This window comes from Engraulis encrasicolus, chromosome 13, assembly GCF_034702125.1.
Source record: "Engraulis encrasicolus isolate BLACKSEA-1 chromosome 13, IST_EnEncr_1.0, whole genome shotgun sequence".
NCBI classification, from domain to species: Eukaryota; Metazoa; Chordata; class Actinopteri; order Clupeiformes; family Engraulidae; genus Engraulis; species Engraulis encrasicolus.
The window spans coordinates 49,327,109-49,348,072 of record NC_085869.1 but is presented as its reverse complement, the minus strand read 5'-3'; the positions used below and the strand labels follow the sequence as shown (position 1 = coordinate 49,348,072).

Here is a 20,964-nt window from a genome sequence, read left to right as displayed (position 1 = left end):
TGCTGTGCACGCGCGCACACACACACACACACACACACACACACACACACACACACACACACACACACACACACACACACACACACACACACACACACACACACACACACACACACACCATCATTCATAACGCAACAACACAAAAAACAGATGAGTCATGAACAACTTGAATATCTTTTCGTCTCTCTAAGGCCAGAGAGAGCATCACATTTGTACATAACCACTGAAGCAGCATCTACAGTAAACCTGAATGGAACAAGGTGGCCTCCTGCATGCACACTACATTTTGCAGTAATATAACTCAACATAATTAATTATTAGAGTAGATTAGAGTCATTTTATTAATCATGGGGGAAATGAAGGTGTCCGGTAGCATAAGGCCACCAGTGACAGAGCCTTCCATGTTGCTGCTCCCATTCTTTGGAACAATCTGCCCGACCACAGAGCCTTCCATGTTGCTGCTCCCATTCTTTGGAACAATCTGCCCGACCACATCCAAAATGCCCCTTCACTGGCCATGTTTAAGCAACACCTTAAGACACATCTCTTCCTGGAGGCTTATGGCTGCTAGTTCCACAAGCACTTTCACGCATTCACACACATGCTCACACACTGACGCGCACACACACTCACACTCTCCAACACAACACTCTGTGAAGCGTCTTTGGGTGTTTTGAAAGGCGCTATATAAAACGAAAGTATTATTATTATTATTATAAGGTTCATACATAAATACAGAATTTACAGCCCAGCCATGGCTCACTCGGCTGGGTACTGGACTGCTCCACCGGCGACGCAGCCTGATGTCATTTGCAGAAGCCTCCCTGTCTCTCTCCCCGCTCATTTCCTGTCTCTCTACTACTGTCCTGTCACAATAAATGCATAAAAGACCCAAATAAAGAAATAAATACAGAATTACACATACATCAATACAGAATTGCATACATACATAAATACAGACATCACACATATATTAAAAATAAAGCACACACATTCATTTAGCCAGCAAGGCAGATAAAAAGGACACACACACACACAATACAACACACACACAAACAAATAGTAAAACAAAAAAGAGGGGCTCGTTTTACAGTAAGGTCCACTGATTTGGTACCATGTTTCTTTGACATGCACCATGCAATCTTCATAAATCCCCCACATGTTAACACCTTGGATATCCCATGGAAGGCAAGCATGACATGCGCATGCCGGGGGAGAAAGTAAGTGACTCCTGCTGTAGTGCAGTCCCCCATATAATATGCAAGACACAATGCTAATCCAGTCTAGAGGGAGCATCCGATGGTGGCCCCCCCAGCGACGTCCCTCCGCAAGGAGGCTACTGAGGAAGCTCCGCAGGTGGCATCTACTGGCATTTCAACATGGCTGCCCGCCCGTGGTGTGCGTTTATTCCCGTCTCAAAAGGTGACAGCAGAGATCCTCATCTTTTCTCTACCTTGTTTGCCCTCTGCTCTATCTGGCCTGATGAGGTTAATCAGCGAATGAGTTGCTACCCCCACTGACCTGATCCGATCTGTGCTCACACGGTATCTGGTTTTATGACTTGTTCAGGCAGTTCAGGCCTGTTATATACAGCAGAATTTTTGTTTGTTATTTTTTACGCTTTTTGCTTTATTTTTTTTAAAAGATATTTTCTTGACGTATTTTTGGCTATTTATGATAGAACAGTGAAGGTGGTGGCAGGAAGCGAGTGGGGAGAGAGAGACGGGGAAGGGCCGGCAAAGGACCCGGGTTAGCCGCATGGTAGACAAGTGCCCTACCGGTTGGCCACGGCGGGGCCCGCTTCTTGCTTTTTTCACGCTTTATTTTATTTTCCAATCATTGTAAGGTGGTAGATGCAGTGTGTGGTCTTTTACATGTCACTGATGTAGAACGCTGAACCAACGAAATCCCTCTCTTTGTCTTCCTTGCCTTCTCAGTCATTTTGTTCTCCCATATTTCACATATTAACCTATTTCTCTTCTTCCACCCCACCCATGCCCTCCAGTCTCCATCTCTACCCTCCGGAGAGAGCAGTGCGTGGGTGTAGTGCAGTGCAGTGCAGTGCTGCAGGTGCAGGCTCCCATGCAGCAGCCAATCGGCGCTGTGCTAATCAGGGGAGGGGGAGAGGGGCCGCGCAGATCCCTGTGATAGTAATGACATCAGACACTTGTTCTAGCAAGAGGAGAAGGAGTCAGCCCACCCCCGCTTAGAGAGAGGGAGAGAGAGAGAGAGAGAGAGAGAGAGAGAGAGAGAGAGAGAGAGAGAGAGAGAGAGAGAGAGAGAGAGAGAGAGAGAGGGAGAGAGAGAGAGAGAGAGAGAGAGAGAGAGAGAGAGAGAGAGAGAGATTGTCTTCAGGGGCTATGATGAATACAGTTATTTTGGTGGTTGTGAAACAACAAGCTTGAGTGAGTTGTCAATTCTTGTCAGTTTTCTTTATATTTACGTGAAGGACAACAGATGATATTAGGGGTACCTATGATTGTATGCTACATGAACAGAATTGTTTTTTCACAATGTCTTATTGCATGGCTCCCATGAATAGTAAGACTTAATAATGTTATTAGAAGGACTGGGCTTGGTATAGCAGAGAGAGAGAGACAGAGAGAGAGAGAGAGAGAGAGAGGCCCTGCAGATGAATGTCTTGCTTCTGAGATTGAAGGACATGTATACTATGCTGTCCTGTCTTTCCTATCCGCTTTCCTATAAAACTGATGATGCATCTGTTTCATCATGGAACCTTTTGATATGCACTTCAAAGCCTGTGTTTGATCCCGCGTTACGAGGTTGTTCTCCGCGCTATAGTAAAGAAGAACCCCCGTTTGAAGTGATCACTCATCCACACTATCTCCCCATCTCTTTATCCATGCTTTCACCCCTTAGAAACCCCTGATGACCTCATCATTATCATCAGACATGTCGAAAGTAAAAATAAGATAGATAAATAAACTGCCACTTTTCTTTCTTTTTAGATTTTTAGGTTACAACACACGACAGTCTATCTACCTCATAAGATACAGTGGAACAACTGGCGTAACAGCTATGTAATTTCATGTGTGAGTGTTGTACTTACACCATGAATTTAGGCCTACTTCTACTTTTACCTTTGACACTCTTGATTATCATCATTCACAAGACTCCCTGTGTGAAATGTACAGGAGGGGCCTGCCCTCCTTATGTTGATTAGTATTTATGTACATAGTCACTTTTGGGGCTAATTGGGTAACTAAATTGAATTGGTTCAAAAAAATGAATTTAACAGACATTTTAATAGCGTTAAAATGTGATACCAATCATATAATTTGTTCGTTAATTTATTCGTCACGTACGTCTTGCAGGGTTTTATTCTTACACAGTAGAAAATGCAGTGTTAATTCAACACTTTCAGAGTACTCTGGGGATAAATACACTGTAGACAATGTTAAATTAACACTGCATTATTTTACTGTGTAATTAAGATGGATTCGTTATAATCAGAACTGCGAAGTAGCCAGTGTAATTTATCTTCCTAATTCTGAGAACACAGACACTGACAGCATTCCTAATGTTTCACATTGGTGTGATCAAATTCATTACATTCACATTAGATGAGTCTTTGTAGCTAGCTAGTTGGTTGTTTTTTTAGCTGACTTGACGTTCTACTACAGTAAACCACTTGTCTGCATCTCGCAGGTGACGTCAGTCCCGCCCCCACACATACTGCACCCTACATGAGCAGAGTGCATCATGGGATTTGCCATCTTTAATCCGGGCTGCTTTGATTACAGCTCAGCTTTGGCCTCATTCAGTCTATTCCGCACTTCGCACCTGGATCCCCACTGCATTAATGCAGAGGCTTCCCGAAGTGGGGGTGTACTGCAGCATAAAGCCCATAGACATGTACAGCACACGTGTTTATAAATAAGCCACAATCACATAATCACCACCCATTGATTTGTTATTAGAGTTGTAATTAAGTAGAAGTAAAAGTGTTGTTGCAAATCTAATCACAACACTAGTAGTTGCAAATATGTAATATCATAATATTGTAATAACATCCATAACTGTACTTCTACTATACAACTCTGCTTGTTATTCATATGTGTATTTACTTCTCCTATGGTGAATTTCAAATTAAAATTTAAGAATATGAATGGAGAGAAAATTTGTTTGGGTGTGTGGAATATTAATGCTACACTAAAGGTTACAAAGGCCTTTAGAGATACAGGACGGTCAGGGTAAAAAAACACTGGAAAGCTAGGAGTACCAACCTACATAGTCTACTTTAAATATCACTGTAGATTATATTGAACTGTACTGTGCACACATTACTATAATGGAGCAGCAAGTTGATAGTAGCCTGTGTGTAAAAGTGTAAAACATAATGATTCAACTGCCCTGTGTGCTATGGTATGTAGAAACTGCTTAGAAGCAGGTGTTCTGTTTTGCCCTTTCAAATACCTAAATCCGTGTGTGGTCTGTCTTCTCTCAGTGTCTTTAATTAATGTCTGGTGAATACCATGCACTCCGCTGCTCTGCTTTTGTAATGAGCTGCCTGGCGTGTAGAAATGAGCTGAGAGGTGATGTGACAGCGGAGTGGAGTGCAGCACATAGACACTGAGCCAAACGCTTCCCAGTGGCTTCTGGTGTTGGTCACTGTGCGTTTCGGTGGCAGCGGCCATCCTACAATGATTTGCACCCCAGGAAACACCCCCTCTGGTGTCCGGCCCACGTCCAAAAATGATGATGTTGCTGATGCCGTGATTTTCGATGGTGCCACCCCCCTTGCAGGTGCCGCTGCCCCGGGCAATTGCCTGATTGGACAACTCCTAGAACCGTCCCTGTGTGTGTGTGATGTTATGTGTCTGACATGACGACCCACGGTGGAGCTCCCTGTCACATTGGGGGACAGATGTGACCGTACTGTCACATGATGTCACTGACACGATGTGGAGTAGGAAATGGGGAGTAGGGAATCTTGTGATGGGAAGGTTGCAGGTTCAAATCCCGTACCAGTAGAATGAATGTGGGCGCTATGTACACTAATGACCTCATCCAATGCATCTCACCCCCAGGGGCTGCACACAATAAGAAACAGTGTTTATTCAACACTTAGAGAGTAGTCTGGGCAAATATACCCTAGTCTAGATGGTGTTAAATTGACTTTCCAAGTGTTTAATTAGCACTGCGTTGTTTACTGTGTCACTAACACCCTGTACCTAAATAACTGTGTCACTTTAGTGCAATGTAATGTCAGTTAAGTGTGAGGTAATGCGATAACGACCCCGGCTCCTTGTTTCTCTTGTTTTTTCGCCACAGGGCTCTGCGGACTCCTACACGAGCAGGCCGTCAGACTCGGATGTGTCCCTGGATGAGGAGAAGGATGGGGGCCGCCAGGAGAAGGAGCAGCTGGCAGCACAGCAGCTGGAGAGGGCCAAGGTGAGCCTGCAGTGACACACACACACACACACACACACACACACACACACACACCGCACGTACGCACGCACGCACGCACGCGCACACACACACACACACCACCGCACGCACGCACGCACGCACACACACGCACACACGCACACACACACACTCACACACCTGACCCCACACAACTGAACCCACCAACAACTACCCTGAGTGGGAACTTGTGCATTGCAGTGAAAATTGTGTGCTTAACAATATTACTACTAATGCTGCTGCTGCTGTTTTTACAACGACTGCTACTTCCACTGATAATAATAATAATAATAATAATAATAGATTAATAATAATGATAATGGTATAGTAGTAGCCTAGTAGTGATAATGATATAATAATAGTAGTAGTAGAAATAATGATGATGGTGAGTAACATCTTGGTCCTCGTGTGTTTTGCTTGTAATGTTATGTTTTACTACAGGGTAAACCGGTCGCTTTTGCGGTGAAGACCAACGTCAGCTACTGCGGCGCTCTGGATGAGGATGTCCCGGTGGCGGGAACGGCCATTTCATTTGACACCAAGGACTTCCTCCACATCAAAGAGGTCCTGAGACACTCAAAGTTCTTACATGTGTTTGGGAGTTTTAGCGCCTTTATAGCGATAGGATGGAAGAATGGGAGAGGGAGATAGGGGTAGGGCTGGGATATGATGCTAGTAAGACTGAATTAGGGGTTCCATATACAGTATATCACGAAAGTGAATACACCCCTCACAGTTTTGCAGATTTTTGAGTATATCTTTTCATAGGAAAGCATTACAGAAATGTAGCTTTGACACAATGATTAGTGACCTTTTAACAACATATTTAACCGCTTAAATTTCTTGTTCACTCAGAAAAAAACAAAATACAGCCATTAATGTTTGAACATGTACTCACAAAAGTGAGTACAACCCAGATTAAAATCCGGTAGAGAAGGGGCTATGTTGGCTCGAATCGTCTCGAAATGAAAAGGGATGACAAGGGAGGTCATCAGTGTGCGTTTTAACCTTTCTTTGCATTGAACTTTTACATTTTGAGTCTGCATCTGGCTTAAATAGATTGGTGTGAGATTTGAATGCAATCCTATGGAGAATATCATGATCTGCTTCAGTAGTCACAGTGCATGTTGACATGTATGTTTCTTTTAGGTGTGTTTCAGATTGCCAATGTTGACAGCATTCATGCATCCCCAAACCATGTCAGTCCCACTACCATGCTTGGCTTATGAGAGGACACACCTTTTTTGTAAAACTCACTTGTTTACCACCACACATGCTTGACACCATCTAAAGCAAATTTGTTTATCTTGGTCTCAAGAGAGATGAACAGACCAAGGATATGGATCACTGGAACCATGTCGTGTGATCTGAAGAGACCAAGATAAACAAATTTGCTTTAGATGGTGTCAAGCATGTGTGGTGGAAAACAAGTGAGTTTTACAAAAAAGGTGTATCCTCTCATAAGCCAAGCATGGTAGTGGGACTGACATGGTTTGGGGATGCATGAATGCTGTCAACATTGGCAATCTGAAATACAACTAAAAGAAACATGCATGTCAACATGCACTGTGACTACTGAAGCAGATCATGATATTCTCCATAGGATTGCATTCAAATCTCACACCAATCTATTTAAGCCAGATGCAGACTCAAAATTTAAAAGTTCAATGCAAAGAAAGGTTGAAACGCACACTGATGACCTCCCTTGTCATCCCTTTTCATTTCGTTTCATTTCGAGACGATTCGAGCCAACATAGCCCCTTCTCTACTGGATTTTAATCTGGGGTGTACACACTTTTGTGAGTACATGTTCAAACATTAATGGCTGTATTTTGTTTTTTTCTGAGTGAACAAGAAATTTAAGCGGTTAAATATGTTGTTAAAAGGTCACTAATCATTGTGTCAAAGTTACATTTCTGTAATGCTTTCCTATGAAAAGATATACTCAAAAATCTGCAAAACTGTGAGGGGTGTATTCACTTTCGTGATATACTGTATGGTATGGGTAGTCCACTTATTAACTGAGTGGACACACATCCACCTCCCTCCTGAACACTGTTCTACATCTGGTCAACTGTTCGTACTGCATGGATTTGATCACCAGATACAGAATTCTTCTGTCATCCACAACATTTGTTTGAACCCTTCATCATTGGGGCAATCCTACAAAGTTTAAATAAGACGCTCTTTTGAGAATCACCCTCTTAGAGAAGAAATATTGACAGCTGGCCTTGGCCTTTATTCAAATGGCTAAGGCACTGCACTATTAGGGTGTGGGTTCGATTCTGGCCCGAGGCCATTTCCTGTCACTTCCGGTCGTTTCCTGTCACTCTTCTTACTATCGTCTCCATAAAAAAGGCTTAACATCCCAAAACCAAACCTTTTTTTTAGAAAATACAAAGAAGTGTTGACTTGTTGGTATAATTTGTTTTACATTCCCAGAAGTACAACAATGACTGGTGGATAGGGCGCCTGGTGAAGGAGGGCTGTGACATCGGGTTCATCCCCAGCCCCCTCAAACTGGAGAGCGTTCGGCTTCAGCAGGAGCAGAAGAGAGGACGCTTTGGCGGGTGGGTACCACCACTGCACAGCTTGTCACTAGCCTGGACTTGCCATACATGTACCATCACACTAATTTCATTCATACGGAGGCTCTGGAATGGCTGAAATAAGAAATGTTTACTGGAAATGTGAATGGACTTTTTCTTTTATTGGGGGGTGGTAAGGCTAGAGACTAGGTGTTACACTCACACTACCATCACTGCATAGGAATATAGAGCCTTCATTTAGTGCGTATACATGCAGCAATATGATCGGGATATTAAGTATCCTGAATTTGCATTTGAGCATATAAACACTTCAGTATCCCGAATAAGCCCTTATCCAGGCTACACGCATTTGAAGGGAATTCTATTACGGCCAAGAATGTAGACTGGGATATAACCTTCTGTGCTCATATAAACACCTTATCCCAAATATGATCATGACCGGGATATGCCTCATGTTCGGGATACTGAACTTCATATAAACACACTCAATACCGTTATTAAACCACATTTTATGGTGGAGGGTGGTCGGTTGGTACTCATTTTTATATTAATTCACCAGTAATCCCCAACACTCCTATTTTTGTCTGTATAGAGGGTGACTAGGCCACTGCACAACCTGAGACAGTCAGGGCTGCTGATAGCTTTTGCTGGGCCCAGGACAAAGTCATCTGAAAGGGCCCCCCACCCAATACATACACTGTCATTACAAGACCCAATTCTGGACACCCTCTCTGCCAGGGCCTGGGACAACTGACCCTTTTGTGCCCCCTGTCGGCTTCCCTGCTCAGTTACCATCCCTGTGTGGTACAGAGCAATAATTTCACCTCCTTCGTAAACCCATCTACCTTTTATGGGGGTGGTGTACAGCCTCTCACATTCATTACATTAATAACATGTCGGTGCCTTGCTATTTCTGGCTCCTTGGCTGAGTAGCCCACTGCACAGCATCAGCCTCATGAGAGAGCGAAGGAGAGAGAAGTCACCCCGCCTGGCTTCTACCTGGATCCACCTGGAGAGCAAACACATGTGTTGATTTCAAAGCGCCCCAGTGCCCCAATTTCATTTCAACTACTGCATGTCTATGTACTTAAATACCATAACATACAGATGCATGATTATGACCAAATATGAAGTCAAGACTATGACCGATATGAAGTCATTCTGGCATGCCTCTAATTTGCTCTAATTCTAAATACAAATAAAGCAAGTATTTCTGGCCTCATAGTGTTGTGCTTGTTAAACACTGTTGTACTCATTTCAATGGGCATCATTTATATTCTATGGAGACGTCCTTGAGCTTTTGTTGCTGTTGTTGTCAGGTTTGATCTATGGCGCTGTCTACCTTGTTAACGGTGCTCCCTTCCTCACTCTCTTCCCTTCTGTCTTTGTTGCTGTTCGCAGTAAGACCAGCGGGAATTCCTCCTCCAGTCTGGGAGAGATGGTCACAGGCAGTTTCAAACCCAATCCACCCTCTGCTGGTAAGATCAGGCACAATGCACGTTGCTGTCAGACGGGGTTAGAGGGAACGAGAGCAGAGAGAGAGAGAGAGAGAGAGAGAGAGAGAGAGAGAGAGAGAGAGAGAGAGAGAGAGAGAGAGAGAGAGAGAGAGAGATGGGGGGTGTGAACCCCATAAGGACTTGTCCCAGTTTAGAACATCTGGAGAAAAAATAGACCAGGAGAAGAGAGGGCACCCTTAATACAGTACAAGCTCTAGTTAAATTCAAGTTCTTAGATGTATGGAAAGGAGGGGGGAAAAAAACGATTTCCCCCCTCTTTCTCTCTCTGTTGTAGAAGTTCATGATCTACCCATCTGGAATGTACTCCTTTCTGGATCAGACAGGCTATCTTGATGAGGGCACAGACAGTTGGCAAACATGACAAACGATGTGAAGCTGACTGTGATCTGTGTTAGGGAGTATCAGAGCAGCTCATATCAGATGAATTACAGGTTGCCTAAACTGCCCATCTCATCTCATCTCATCTCATCTTGGCGCAGTCAGGGTGGAGTTTATCTCATTTATTCCCGTATCGCATTACCGTCACCGTCTTGCTCTCTCCTCCCCTCTCAGCCAGCCGACGACAGTGACTACACAGACGTCTGAGATTAATAGCACAGCCTCACAGAGGAGGACTGGAGTGTCTCATACAAACTCTACTCTCGCATCTGAACTAGATAGAGAGTGGAGCTTTTACTGGTCTGTCTCCATCTCCAAAAAGAGTCAGAGTTAAATACGAAGTACTGTGAAACAAGGAAATGTTTTTCACATACAACATTAACTGTCCAGTTTATTCTGTGGTCCAGTGCATTCCTTAGTGTAACTTCCATATGGAAGTTCTTTTTAGGTTTGCTGTTGTAGGTAAAATTGCTGTGCCACTCTGCTTACAACACATTCTCTTTCTATCCACAGGAAAACAGAAGCAGAAAGTGGTAAGTTGTCTAACATCAGTGTCGTCATCATTTCTGTATTAAGTGCAACCCCAAATGTCAGTGTTGCTATTGCAGGACTGTTGGGTTGCTTTTGCAATGTCATTTAGGTTACATGAGTACAATAACAGCAAAGGTGTATGAAGTAGAAGTAGAAGTAAAAGAAAACTGATTAAACACACTCGCTGGGTAGTCAACAGGTATAGTGGAATATTTGGTGTAACAGCTATAAACATCACAATCAACAAATCTACTAATATCATGTACTAGTTTGATTCTTGCACCATAAATGTAATTTTCCTTCAACTTAATACTCTGAGTAGCATACCTCCTGAGCACAGAGCAGTGTTTCCCAACCAGGGGTACGTGTACCACTAGGGGTACGCGAGCACACTGCAGGGGGTACTTGGAAAGATATTATTATAACAAATGTATGGAGCAGTCACATCAGGACAGGGAAAGCGATATAAAACATGAATTAGGGGGTACTCATGGCACAACAAAGAGGTTTAGGGGGTACACGAGACAAGAAAGGTTGGGAAACACTGGCACAGAGCACCATACATAATAGCCAAACAACCCCTCAGCTACTTACTCTTTAAGACACACATGGAAGCGTTTTATTGACGTATAAATGTGTAGTTTAGAGATGATGAAGATCATTCTTGTTACTTAAAATAGCAGGCGGTATCCAATAGCCAGGTTAATGGGGATGCAACTTTTGATAAATTATGTCTTGTGTTAAATGAAGCAGGCGGTTCCCATTCATTATTGATTGCCGTTCTCAGTAGACATATTACTGTGCCCCAGGCCACTGACTCCCCATCCCATCCCCGCGCTCTCTGGCAGAAGACCATGAGCACGATGCAGTCTTAGTCCTAGAAAAAAACTCTACCATTTCTGTAACGTACAGCCATGTCTATGGGAGATAAAATGGGCCGCTCTACTCCGTTGCTATCAGTATTCTGTGCTCAGTGTGTGGTAGTGAATGAGATTGCAAGTGTTCCGGATGGGGAAACAGTCTTGATAATATATAATGTTTTGTTTGTGTTTGTTTGTTTTACAGGCAGAACACATTCCTCCCTATGATGTTGTCCCGTCTATGAGGCCTGTGGTCTTAGTGGGTCCCTCTCTCAAAGGATACGAGGTACCCTATATTTATCCATCACGTAATACACCCATTTACCTCAGGCATTTCATCCGCAGCAACATTGTTTGTTTAGTGTGTATTGGTTTGGCTTGCTGGCATAGGCTACAGCATGAATTAATCATCAGGTAATATCAATAAACTACAGCTGCCAGTGATGCTTGCCTAGTCCTTTATTGCCCATCAGTAAAGTTGTTTACTGCCATATGCAAACGTGTTGAGAAATAACGAGGCCAGAAGTGATGGGAGAACCATTCATTCCTCGTCACTCCTCACTTTAGGCTGCGGTTACTGGCTGAGTACATGGATATATGGACTATTGATACATTGGAGCCTCTCCTCTCGCAGTTTAGAGGGGGGAAGGTGGCTGTGATTCTGAGAAGGGGTGTAGAGAGAGAGAGAGAGAGAGAGAGAGAGAGAGGAGGATGGGGGTTGAGGGTGGGGTGGGGGTTGTTTGGTTGTTGTGTGGGGGTGGGTGAGAAGAAGCTGAAATAGTCACAGAATCTCGGTCCTCATCTCCTGCGCTGTGTTGTCAAGGCAACAGCCTTCTGGGTACACCACGTCAGTCTCAAAAGTGGAGCGTGGTTTCAAATTAGAAACAGGGAGAAGGCGACAAAGCATCCGAGAAGTCAATGTGAGGCTAGCGAGATCCACTGAATGTGAAGCTAGCTAGATACACCCAATGATCTTAGTGTGCAAGGGAAGGGCTGATTCATTCCCAACGAGAGGGAAGAAAATTAGTGTCGAACCGTAATGATCTGTTGTGCAGAGTAGTCAAATGGGGTCTGTATGTGACACACCTGGGAGATGAATGTGCAATATACAGTATATGGTATAATTCAATATCGATATCAATATTGGGTCTATTTATAGAAGGAAGAGGTTGCCATTTTGGCTTGTTGAATTTCTTTTAAGGCTGATATCAGCAATATAGGAACACTGTCAGCTAATATGTTAACTGGTAGGATTTATTTCAGAGGGAGAAGATTTCCTTGGGATAGTGTTTACTTTTTCTGCAGAATTCTTATTGAAATTGTATTTAATACTTTTTTGCATGAATCAATATGATATGACTAGAGAGGCAAATTTCAAAAGCTATCGTCAAAAACAACGAAGTCTTCATCCATTTTACATCTTCAGGAAGTTGTATGCATCTTCAGACAGTTGACACAAATGTTGCCAAACATAATGCTTATTTCAGACTATATCATATTTCACCCAAAAATCAGAAATATATGTTTTTGTATAATGCTTTATTCTTTTTCCTAAATGTCTGTTTTTTTTAAAAATATGATTTTACTTTGGAATTTTCTCAAAATTTGAGTTTTGTGAATTTTGTTCGTTTTCCGAACTGATGTGTTTAGAAATTCATGGCTACAGGAGCAACAGAATTCTTCAGTTGAGTCAAATGACCAAATACATTGCCATCTTAAATTCACTAGCTGCAGTCCTCTTACACTCTTAAGAAAACTGTCTCTGGGATGATTTGTGCTACCTTTCACGCTGATGTTTCACCCTAGCCTGCCGTATACTATACTGTTCTTCTCTCTGCCTTCCTTCTGACGAGCATGTCTGTCCTTCTGTTATCTTTTCCCTGCCTCCCCTTCTCTGCCTTTGCCTCTCCTTTGCCTTTCCCCTGGGATGCCTTGCCACCACCAGGTGACTGACATGATGCAGAAAGCACTCTTTGACTTCCTCAAGCACAGGTTTGACGGCAGGTGAGGAGGATCACACCTTGCATGTGATGTGATGTGATACCTAGTTTTCACAGGTGTCAATTTCTGGCTCAGACAAGTACATTTAAAAAAAAGAAAAACAAACCCTGCCACAAATTTGATCCAAGGAGCTTGGAAGCAGCTGATTGTAATGAGAACTCCAGAAAGGTAGACCACGCGCTCAGTTAAGTTTGGTCTGGAGGACATCAGGGCAGGATTATTCCTTCTGATAAACCAGGTTTTGACACCTCTGGGCTAGGCCTAGGGCTGCACGATTATGGAAAAAAAAAATTCTTATCACGATTATTTGGGTCAAAATCAGAATCACGATTATTAATCCTGATCATTGTTTTTCTGCAGAATTGTTGATAAAAAAGGAAATATAACGAAGAATTAATTATATACGGGACGAACAAAATAAAACTGAATTGTAATAATAATGGAAAAGGCAATAGCATGAAACTTAGGTGGACAAATTTCTGGCCAGAAACACCAGCCTGTCAGTATATTCTGGCTTCAAGGATGCTTGAAGGCAGGTCACTATAATAGAATAAAATATAATATTTAATCGTGATATCGAAATCATGATTTCAATCGTGACAATAATTGTCACGATTGAAATCATGATTTCGATATCACGATTAAATCACGATTTTCGATTATTTTCGATTAATTGAATAATTACTCTGGGGCGTTTTGGTTGAGGAATTGTCAAGCAGGGGGTTCATAAGAGGCCCAGCAGCCCCTTAGCAGTGAGAAATTCTTGGAAAACATTGCATTAGTATCACTGAATGGAATGGATGCATTTGAATGTAACAGGAGAAATCAATTTTGCAAGACCCCCAGCTGTTCCCTGTATGCATTTGAAATCTGCATGGGTTCCTTCCTACGTTTTCTATCTTTTCTATTTTCCGGTTTTCTTACCGTATCTACATTATTGTTCAATTGCACAACAGACTCACAGGGTTCCTACACCTTTTACATGGCCAAATTCAAACACTTCAAAGACCTTCAAGACCATTTTTTTCCAGTACTATTAAAATGTAGCCATCAAGTTGGACCAGCATCAGGATGAAGGTCTCGGGGGACAATATGGTGCAATGCATAAGAACTGTCAATCCAGACTGCGAAGCCATGATAGCAAGAGGTGCATAGCCGGGATTAAGCTAATTTATTTTATTTCTCTTCATTGGACTATTGATTCAGACTGCCACTAAATATTGCTGGCCTGACACTTTCCAGCATGTGTGAGCACTTTACCAAAAAACACTGTTTAAACCTTGAAAACGCGTCATTATAATCCAAGCATTTTAGGTATTCCAAGCACCTGTGAGAACTTTTGACTCGCAATAAGATATTAATATTCATATATGTGTTTCTGCTGACATTTAGTCATTTCACTTCTTTCCTCATGGCAGGATATCAATCACGAGAGTGACTGCAGACATATCTCTGGCCAAGAGATCTGTACTCAACAACCCCAGTAAGAGAGCCATAATTGAGAGGTCTAACACCAGATCTAACTTGGGTAAGAGACTGTTATTTTTAACACTGCTGAAGAGGTGTTAATGTCAAAACGTTGTAAGTTTGGCACTGCTCTGAGAAAATAGCCTTCCACATCTGAGATGCTCCGATGACTCCGTACTTTCAACTCAGTCCTTTCCTGTGACACACTAGACAGCGAACAACAGGAGCGCGGAGGATATCATACTTTTCTATGAGACGTTTTGTCAGTTAAAGCTGTAAAGCTGTGATTCTGCATGGCTACATGTTACACTCTGATATGTATTCGTCAGAGGTATTAGCAGGCTATTCAGTAACATCACTGTCTGTGAGCCTCTGCAGCTGTTGTTCTTATTTCTTCATCCCAGCAGACTAACGAGCGGTTAGAAATACTCTTTGACTTTCTCTCTCTCTATCTCCCTCTCTCTCTTTCTTTCTCCTTTCCTTCCACAGCTGAAGTTCAGAGCGAGATCGAGCGGATCTTCGAGCTGGCGCGGTCGTTGCAGCTGGTGGTGCTGGACGCCGACACAATCAACCATCCAGGGCAGCTCATCAAAACCTCCCTAGCCCCCATCATCGTGCACGTCAAGGTGTCTTCTCCCAAGGTAGTGTTTCTCAACGGGGGCTCTACAGCCTACGAGGGAGCGCTGGGAAGCCCTATGGGGTTGATGAGAAGGATACAGCTGAGAGGGTGCGGTGCTTACTTGTCATCGGGGGGGATTTTAGTTTTTAATACTATGGAGTGGTGTTGGCTAGCCTGGATCTCTCACGCAGACCCTCATGCATTTCCGCCCAACTCTGCGTGAGAACCAGATTAGGCGTCGGCAGGCTTATGATGAGGTCAAGGGTGCAATGGCAGGCTTATGATGAGGTTCAGGGGGTATTCATTTAAAAAAAAGCTTGAGAACCACTGTCCTAAGGTAACAGTGAAATGCCTATCATAAATTCACACAGAAAACTGTTAACCGTGTTTGTGCTGCTCACAGATTATTACTCCCCCACCCCTGGTGTTTAGCTTTGCTATACTTTCGGTCGTGTGATTCGTGATTACTGCCCCCTTCTGGAAATTGGAGAAAGTAACATAAGGGCACAATACATCCATGCACAATTTTGCACAAATACATCAATCCTCAGATAATTCTACCAAAACTCAATCCTTATTAATGTTGTCCCTCAGGGCTTGCATTGTCTTATACCAAGTTTCAAATGCTGAAACTCCATAATAAAGGCTCTGTCTGTGTGTTTGTGTGTGTGTGTGTCCTCTGTGCTTTTATGGGTACGTGTTCCTGCGTGTGTACTTGCTTGTTTACCACAGGTGTTGCAACGGTTGATAAAGTCACGTGGGAAGTCGCAGAGCAAGCACTTGAACGTTCAGCTGGTGGCAGCTGACAAGCTGGCGCAGTGTCCCCCAGTAGGTATCCCACAACCCCCCCCCCCCCCTCATGTAATGCGACACACATACAGAAGCCTATGTGTGTGTGAGTGTGAAACAGAGAGAGAAAAAACATCCCATGTTTTATCCCCTTGCAGCATACAGTATTTGTGCAACAGTTTAGATATGCAATTCCTTCTGTAAAAGTGTGTCTGTGTGTGTGTGTGCGTGCGTGTGCGCGCACGCACATGCGTGTCCATGTCCATGCATTTGTGTGTGCGTATGTGTACTGTATGTGTGTTTCACTGTAACTGCGTGTGTTTCACCCTGCAGGAAATGTTTGACATCATCCTGGATGAGAACCAGCTGGAGGATGCGTGTGAGCACCTGGCGGAGTACCTGGAGGCCTACTGGAGGGCCACGCACACCTCCCTCAGCACCCCCCTCAACCCCATCCTGGGCAGGAACCTGGGCTCCACCGCTCTCTCCCCATACCCAGCAGGGATGCAGGTGAGGTGGACACAATTTGGTAGTGTTTGGTTTTTTTTCAGAAGGTACACTCCAAAAGATTTTCTGGTGCAAGTAAACACATTTGTACATTTCTTGTAGAAAAGCCACACTCTTGACTGTAATTTTTTTGGTGTTATTTTTTAGTGGGTTAGTATCAGCTTCAGTGGGTTACCTTTGTCGTCGAAACATCTGTCTGTCATGCTAACCCACACCCACTAAAATAAAAAACAAGAATTACCGTCAAGAATGCGACTTTTCCACAGCCTGGTAAAGCTACAAAATACAGTAAGGTGTATGGTGCAGCCTGTAAGCTTAAATGAGGCATTCAGACAGGTCTTCTCCTACGATAGATCCCATCGACTTGCATGGTCGGATGCAAAATGTATTGTGGGGGGACTGCCGAGAGTTTGACGGTTGCGGTGGATCCGTTTCTTAATCAGACTGTGTGTACACAAAAAAGGCAACCCCCATTCCACCACAACGGGGCCACATGCAGGCGAAAGGAGCGAAGCGAAAAGAGGAGAAAGTCAGTGATCCATTGTGACAGCTCAACGGTCATAAGGTTGTCGCAGAGAATGAAACATTTGTTTTGTTGATTTGATTGGCTACTGCAGGCGAAATTTACTCCTCATTTGCATAATATTAAACTTGGCCAAATATTTTTGTGTCGCTTCGCTCCGGTTCGCTTGCCTTCACCTCCCTCATAGGAAAGAATGGTTTGCTTGGTCAAATTCGCGTGTATGTGTCCCCGGCGTCAGACACGCCTTCCGTGAACCGCCAATAGAGGGAAACTGAATGTCTGAATTTAGTGTAATACAGCAGCCTGATAAAGCAGCAAATCCAGCAATGTGTAAGATGTAGCCTGTAAGGTGTAAGGTGTTGCCAGGAAAACACAGCATGTACTGTAAAATAATCCAGTAGAGTGATGACTATGGCTCCTATGACACCTGTACTATGTAAACTATGCTGTACTGTACATACACACAATGAATACCGTACATAAACCAGTATAACATTACAGTATGTGAACAGAGTAGAGTGACTGTTATTGTCACTGTGACACACTGTGTCACTGTGCTATGTAAACTGTAAAGTACGTACATATGTACAGTACCCACAGCAATGGCATGTATAGGCATGTACATGATATAGAAAATACATATTTTCTTTAGTAGGTGTAAGGTGTAACAAACACCCCCATTGTCTTGAGTGAGACCAAATGGCAAACAATTTAAATACTGTAAATTCACAACTATTATGGCTCATTCTTTTGAATCTCGGTTGTCGGTAGACCCGAGTTCGTTCTCCCGACATCCATTGTAAATGCATTCTATTGCAACAGTTGGGGACAATACAAATGTCTGAAAACACTCCTGTTTAACAATCTTGGAGTACCCGTTCTATTGCACTTTACTGAGGCGGAGGTTGGGGTTTCCTACTACTGAGTTTCAAAAGAATGAGCCATTATACCCTCATACTACTACTAGTACCCTATTAGTAGCCTACACTCAAAATGTTTGACTAATCACTTTTGTTTGACTAAGCAGTTTTTCTGTCAATATTTACATAGTTGCTACCAGGGAAGCCGACAAGGGGGGGGCAAAGGGGTCACTTGTCCCGGGCCCGGGGAGAGAGGGGGCCGGGAATTGGATCCTCATTACATTGCTTGTATTTGGATTGGGGCCCCTTCATGTATCTTTGTCATGGGCCCAGCCAAAGCTGTCAGCAGCCCTGGTTGCTACACCATTTCTTCGTACGACAATTGTTGTTAGTGCCAGGAGTTGCTGTCACTGTCAGTGCCAATGTCAATATGCGTCAACATGTACAGGTATTCATTCTGTCTGAACTGATTGCTCTACCTGTTTGATGACCTATTTTCTTGAGAACAGGCGGATGAGATTTATGTGTTTTCCTTTTTACGTTCTAAATCCACAGATCCCAGTTTTGCAGCCTGTCTTTTTTGTTTTTACATTGCCCTTTTTAGTGTTGTCAATGTCATCACCACTATTTTCAGGTGTTCATGCCAGCTAAAGCCACCAGCACAGTGTTGGGTGTGTGCACAAAGAGACGACGTGGCCAGGAGAGAGTAGTGAAAAGCTACGACTCGTCTAACTGGTCTAACCCTGAGAACGCGCAGAACACAATGTCTATGAATGAATATTTACCACGAACAACAGGAAAACGTAGGGCTGTATGGAAAACCTATTGCAAGGCACAGTTACATTTAGGCAGTTTGTTGAACCTCAACACTAATTCTGGAGCATGATGAAGGAATCTGAGAGCCATAATTTATTGTAGCTAAGATGCTGACTAAATGTTTACATTTATCAGTTGTAAAATGAATCACTATTGATGACATTGTGAAGTGTTATTGTCATATATGTTGTATGGATGCAGTTCAATGAAATTGAAATATTTTCAACTACTGACTTTGCAACCAGAACTATACAGTTGTCACTATTGGTTGTTGATGGCCAGTGTTGTTGTGGTCTGACCCCCACCCCAACAGGGCCAAATTCATGTTCAACTGCCCATTTTGCAACCAAACTTTGCAAAACACTTTTCAATGACAATGTGTTGTATACATTGTCAGTGTGTCTGTGTGGCCTAACTCCACTGCCCACTTTCCCTTTTATTTATTTTATTTTATTTTAAACAGGGTCAGAAAAACAAGCAGGGCAACCACACAGGAGGGGGAGGAGAACTGTCCCCGGCCGAGAAGCGCAGCCTGATGACGGCCGACGAAAACTACCACAACAACGAGCGGGCCCGGAAGAACCGCAACCGGCTCTCCTCGGACTCCCAGCAGAGCCGGGACAACTACCCTCTGGTGGAGGAGGACTACCAAGACCCCTACCAGGACACCTACAAGCCCCACCGCAGCAGAGGCTCTCCGGGCGGCTACAGCCATGAGGCCAGGCAGAGGCTATGAGGCCGGGGTGGAGCTATAGGGGGGTGCAAGCAGGGCTTTTGCCGTTGGGCCCAGGGCCCTCCTGTATGGGTAGTGGGGGGGCCCTATCATAATCTTGGTAGGCTGAATGGGTTGCCCTATAGGTGTTTTGCCGTGGGGCCCTGACTGTGGGCACTTGTTCCACCACTGAGGCTACAATTCTCCACACTACTAAACTTCACGACTAGCTGCCCTCAGTCCGCCGCCTCCATTGCAGCGCCAAAGCGAAAATAGAAGAAGAGAGAAGAACTCACAAAATGCAAACTGAAAAAAAATATATATATACTATACTGGCATCTCTCGCTCTTTTCTATTGTCTGTAAAAGCCCACACCACCCTGTAAAAGAGCCAGTCTGAGATGGCTCCTGTAACTCAATTGTGTCCTGAGTGTTGGAAAGTGAAAGTGTTGTAATCCAGTCGCTTATATCCGTCAGTGCAGTGCAGTGAAGTGCAGTGGCTGACAGTAGTGGGCCGCAAAGCCACAAGTGCGAACCTCGGCCAATCAAAACACAAGACACCCAAAAATAATCATTACAGCTGCATAGCAGAAAGAGTCCTACTGCGGATATGATGTTTTCATCGATGCCACAGTATATATACATATATATATACAGTAGAGGCGTATAGTGAAGTATCTATATGTGGGTAGACATATGTATGTTGCTGGTACATTTCTATGAAGCCATGACGGAGAGTGCTATTACCTCTTCCAATTTCCTGGTATGAAAGTCTTTGGCAGTTGCACCAGGGGGTACAACGCAGAATATTCTGACGAAGGCCTCCGCTTTCATTGGTTGTAGCCGTCCCCGCTCCCTTCCTTGTACTCTGAGCACAGCTTGACACCTAGACTTCTGGAGAGGGAGGGTGGAGTGAGGATAGTGGGGAGAAGGGTATAGTTGTAGTAGCAGAGTATCCATTCCTTTGGGTACTGTGATGGTGTGAGTGGTGAGCATTGATGGGCAAAATGGATTCATTTATTTTACAATCCGGTGCCACATATTTCAAATTACCTTGTCTTACCGATTCAATCAGGTGATGATTCAACCAGCTAATCACCTGGCTGAACCGGTACAACCACGTCATTTGGAATATGTGGCACTGGAGTGCAAACTAATGAATCAATTTTGTCCATTGCTGGTGGTGAGCCTGTGGGGCACTGTGTGGATGCATGGCAGCACGTCACGACTGCTGCAGCATGCTGTTCCACCACCACTGCTTATCAATGCCAGCATGCATAACATGCGAGAAGTGACCACGAGCCCCACGCCTGACAAAGAGCCTTTTCTTGCACGATTTCCTTTTCTGTTATTTTTAAAAAAAAACTTTTTTTATTAAGTAGCCAGTGGCAGCAGTGGAGCTT

General features: G+C 43.7%; 1 protein-coding gene and 1 long non-coding RNA gene across 2 annotated transcripts in view; one reads left to right on the top strand and one right to left on the bottom strand.

Annotated features, from left to right (window-relative positions):
• Positions 1-20,326, top strand: part of cacnb4a (calcium channel, voltage-dependent, beta 4a subunit) — a 47,345-nt gene extending 27,019 nt beyond the window's left edge. Inside the window, exons 3-14 of the mRNA XM_063214186.1 lie at positions 5,296-5,415; positions 5,875-5,997; positions 7,876-8,003; positions 9,384-9,460; positions 10,391-10,410; positions 11,474-11,554; positions 13,214-13,272; positions 14,688-14,797; positions 15,226-15,377; positions 16,088-16,183; positions 16,478-16,654; positions 19,314-20,326. Coding sequence (XP_063070256.1) covers positions 5,296-5,415; positions 5,875-5,997; positions 7,876-8,003; positions 9,384-9,460; positions 10,391-10,410; positions 11,474-11,554; positions 13,214-13,272; positions 14,688-14,797; positions 15,226-15,377; positions 16,088-16,183; positions 16,478-16,654; positions 19,314-19,586 — 1,416 coding nt within the window. The 3' untranslated portion in view covers positions 19,587-20,326. The remainder of the gene's footprint in view (positions 1-5,295; positions 5,416-5,874; positions 5,998-7,875; positions 8,004-9,383; positions 9,461-10,390; positions 10,411-11,473; positions 11,555-13,213; positions 13,273-14,687; positions 14,798-15,225; positions 15,378-16,087; positions 16,184-16,477; positions 16,655-19,313) is intronic.
• On the bottom strand, positions 8,945-20,391 carry LOC134461338 (uncharacterized). The gene is made up of 3 exons (XR_010037263.1): positions 20,309-20,391; positions 9,325-9,485; positions 8,945-8,991 (listed from the first exon to the last, which is right to left on the bottom strand). It is a non-coding gene; the product is annotated as an uncharacterized LOC134461338 (long non-coding RNA).
• Positions 20,392-20,964: the final 573 nt, after the last annotated feature.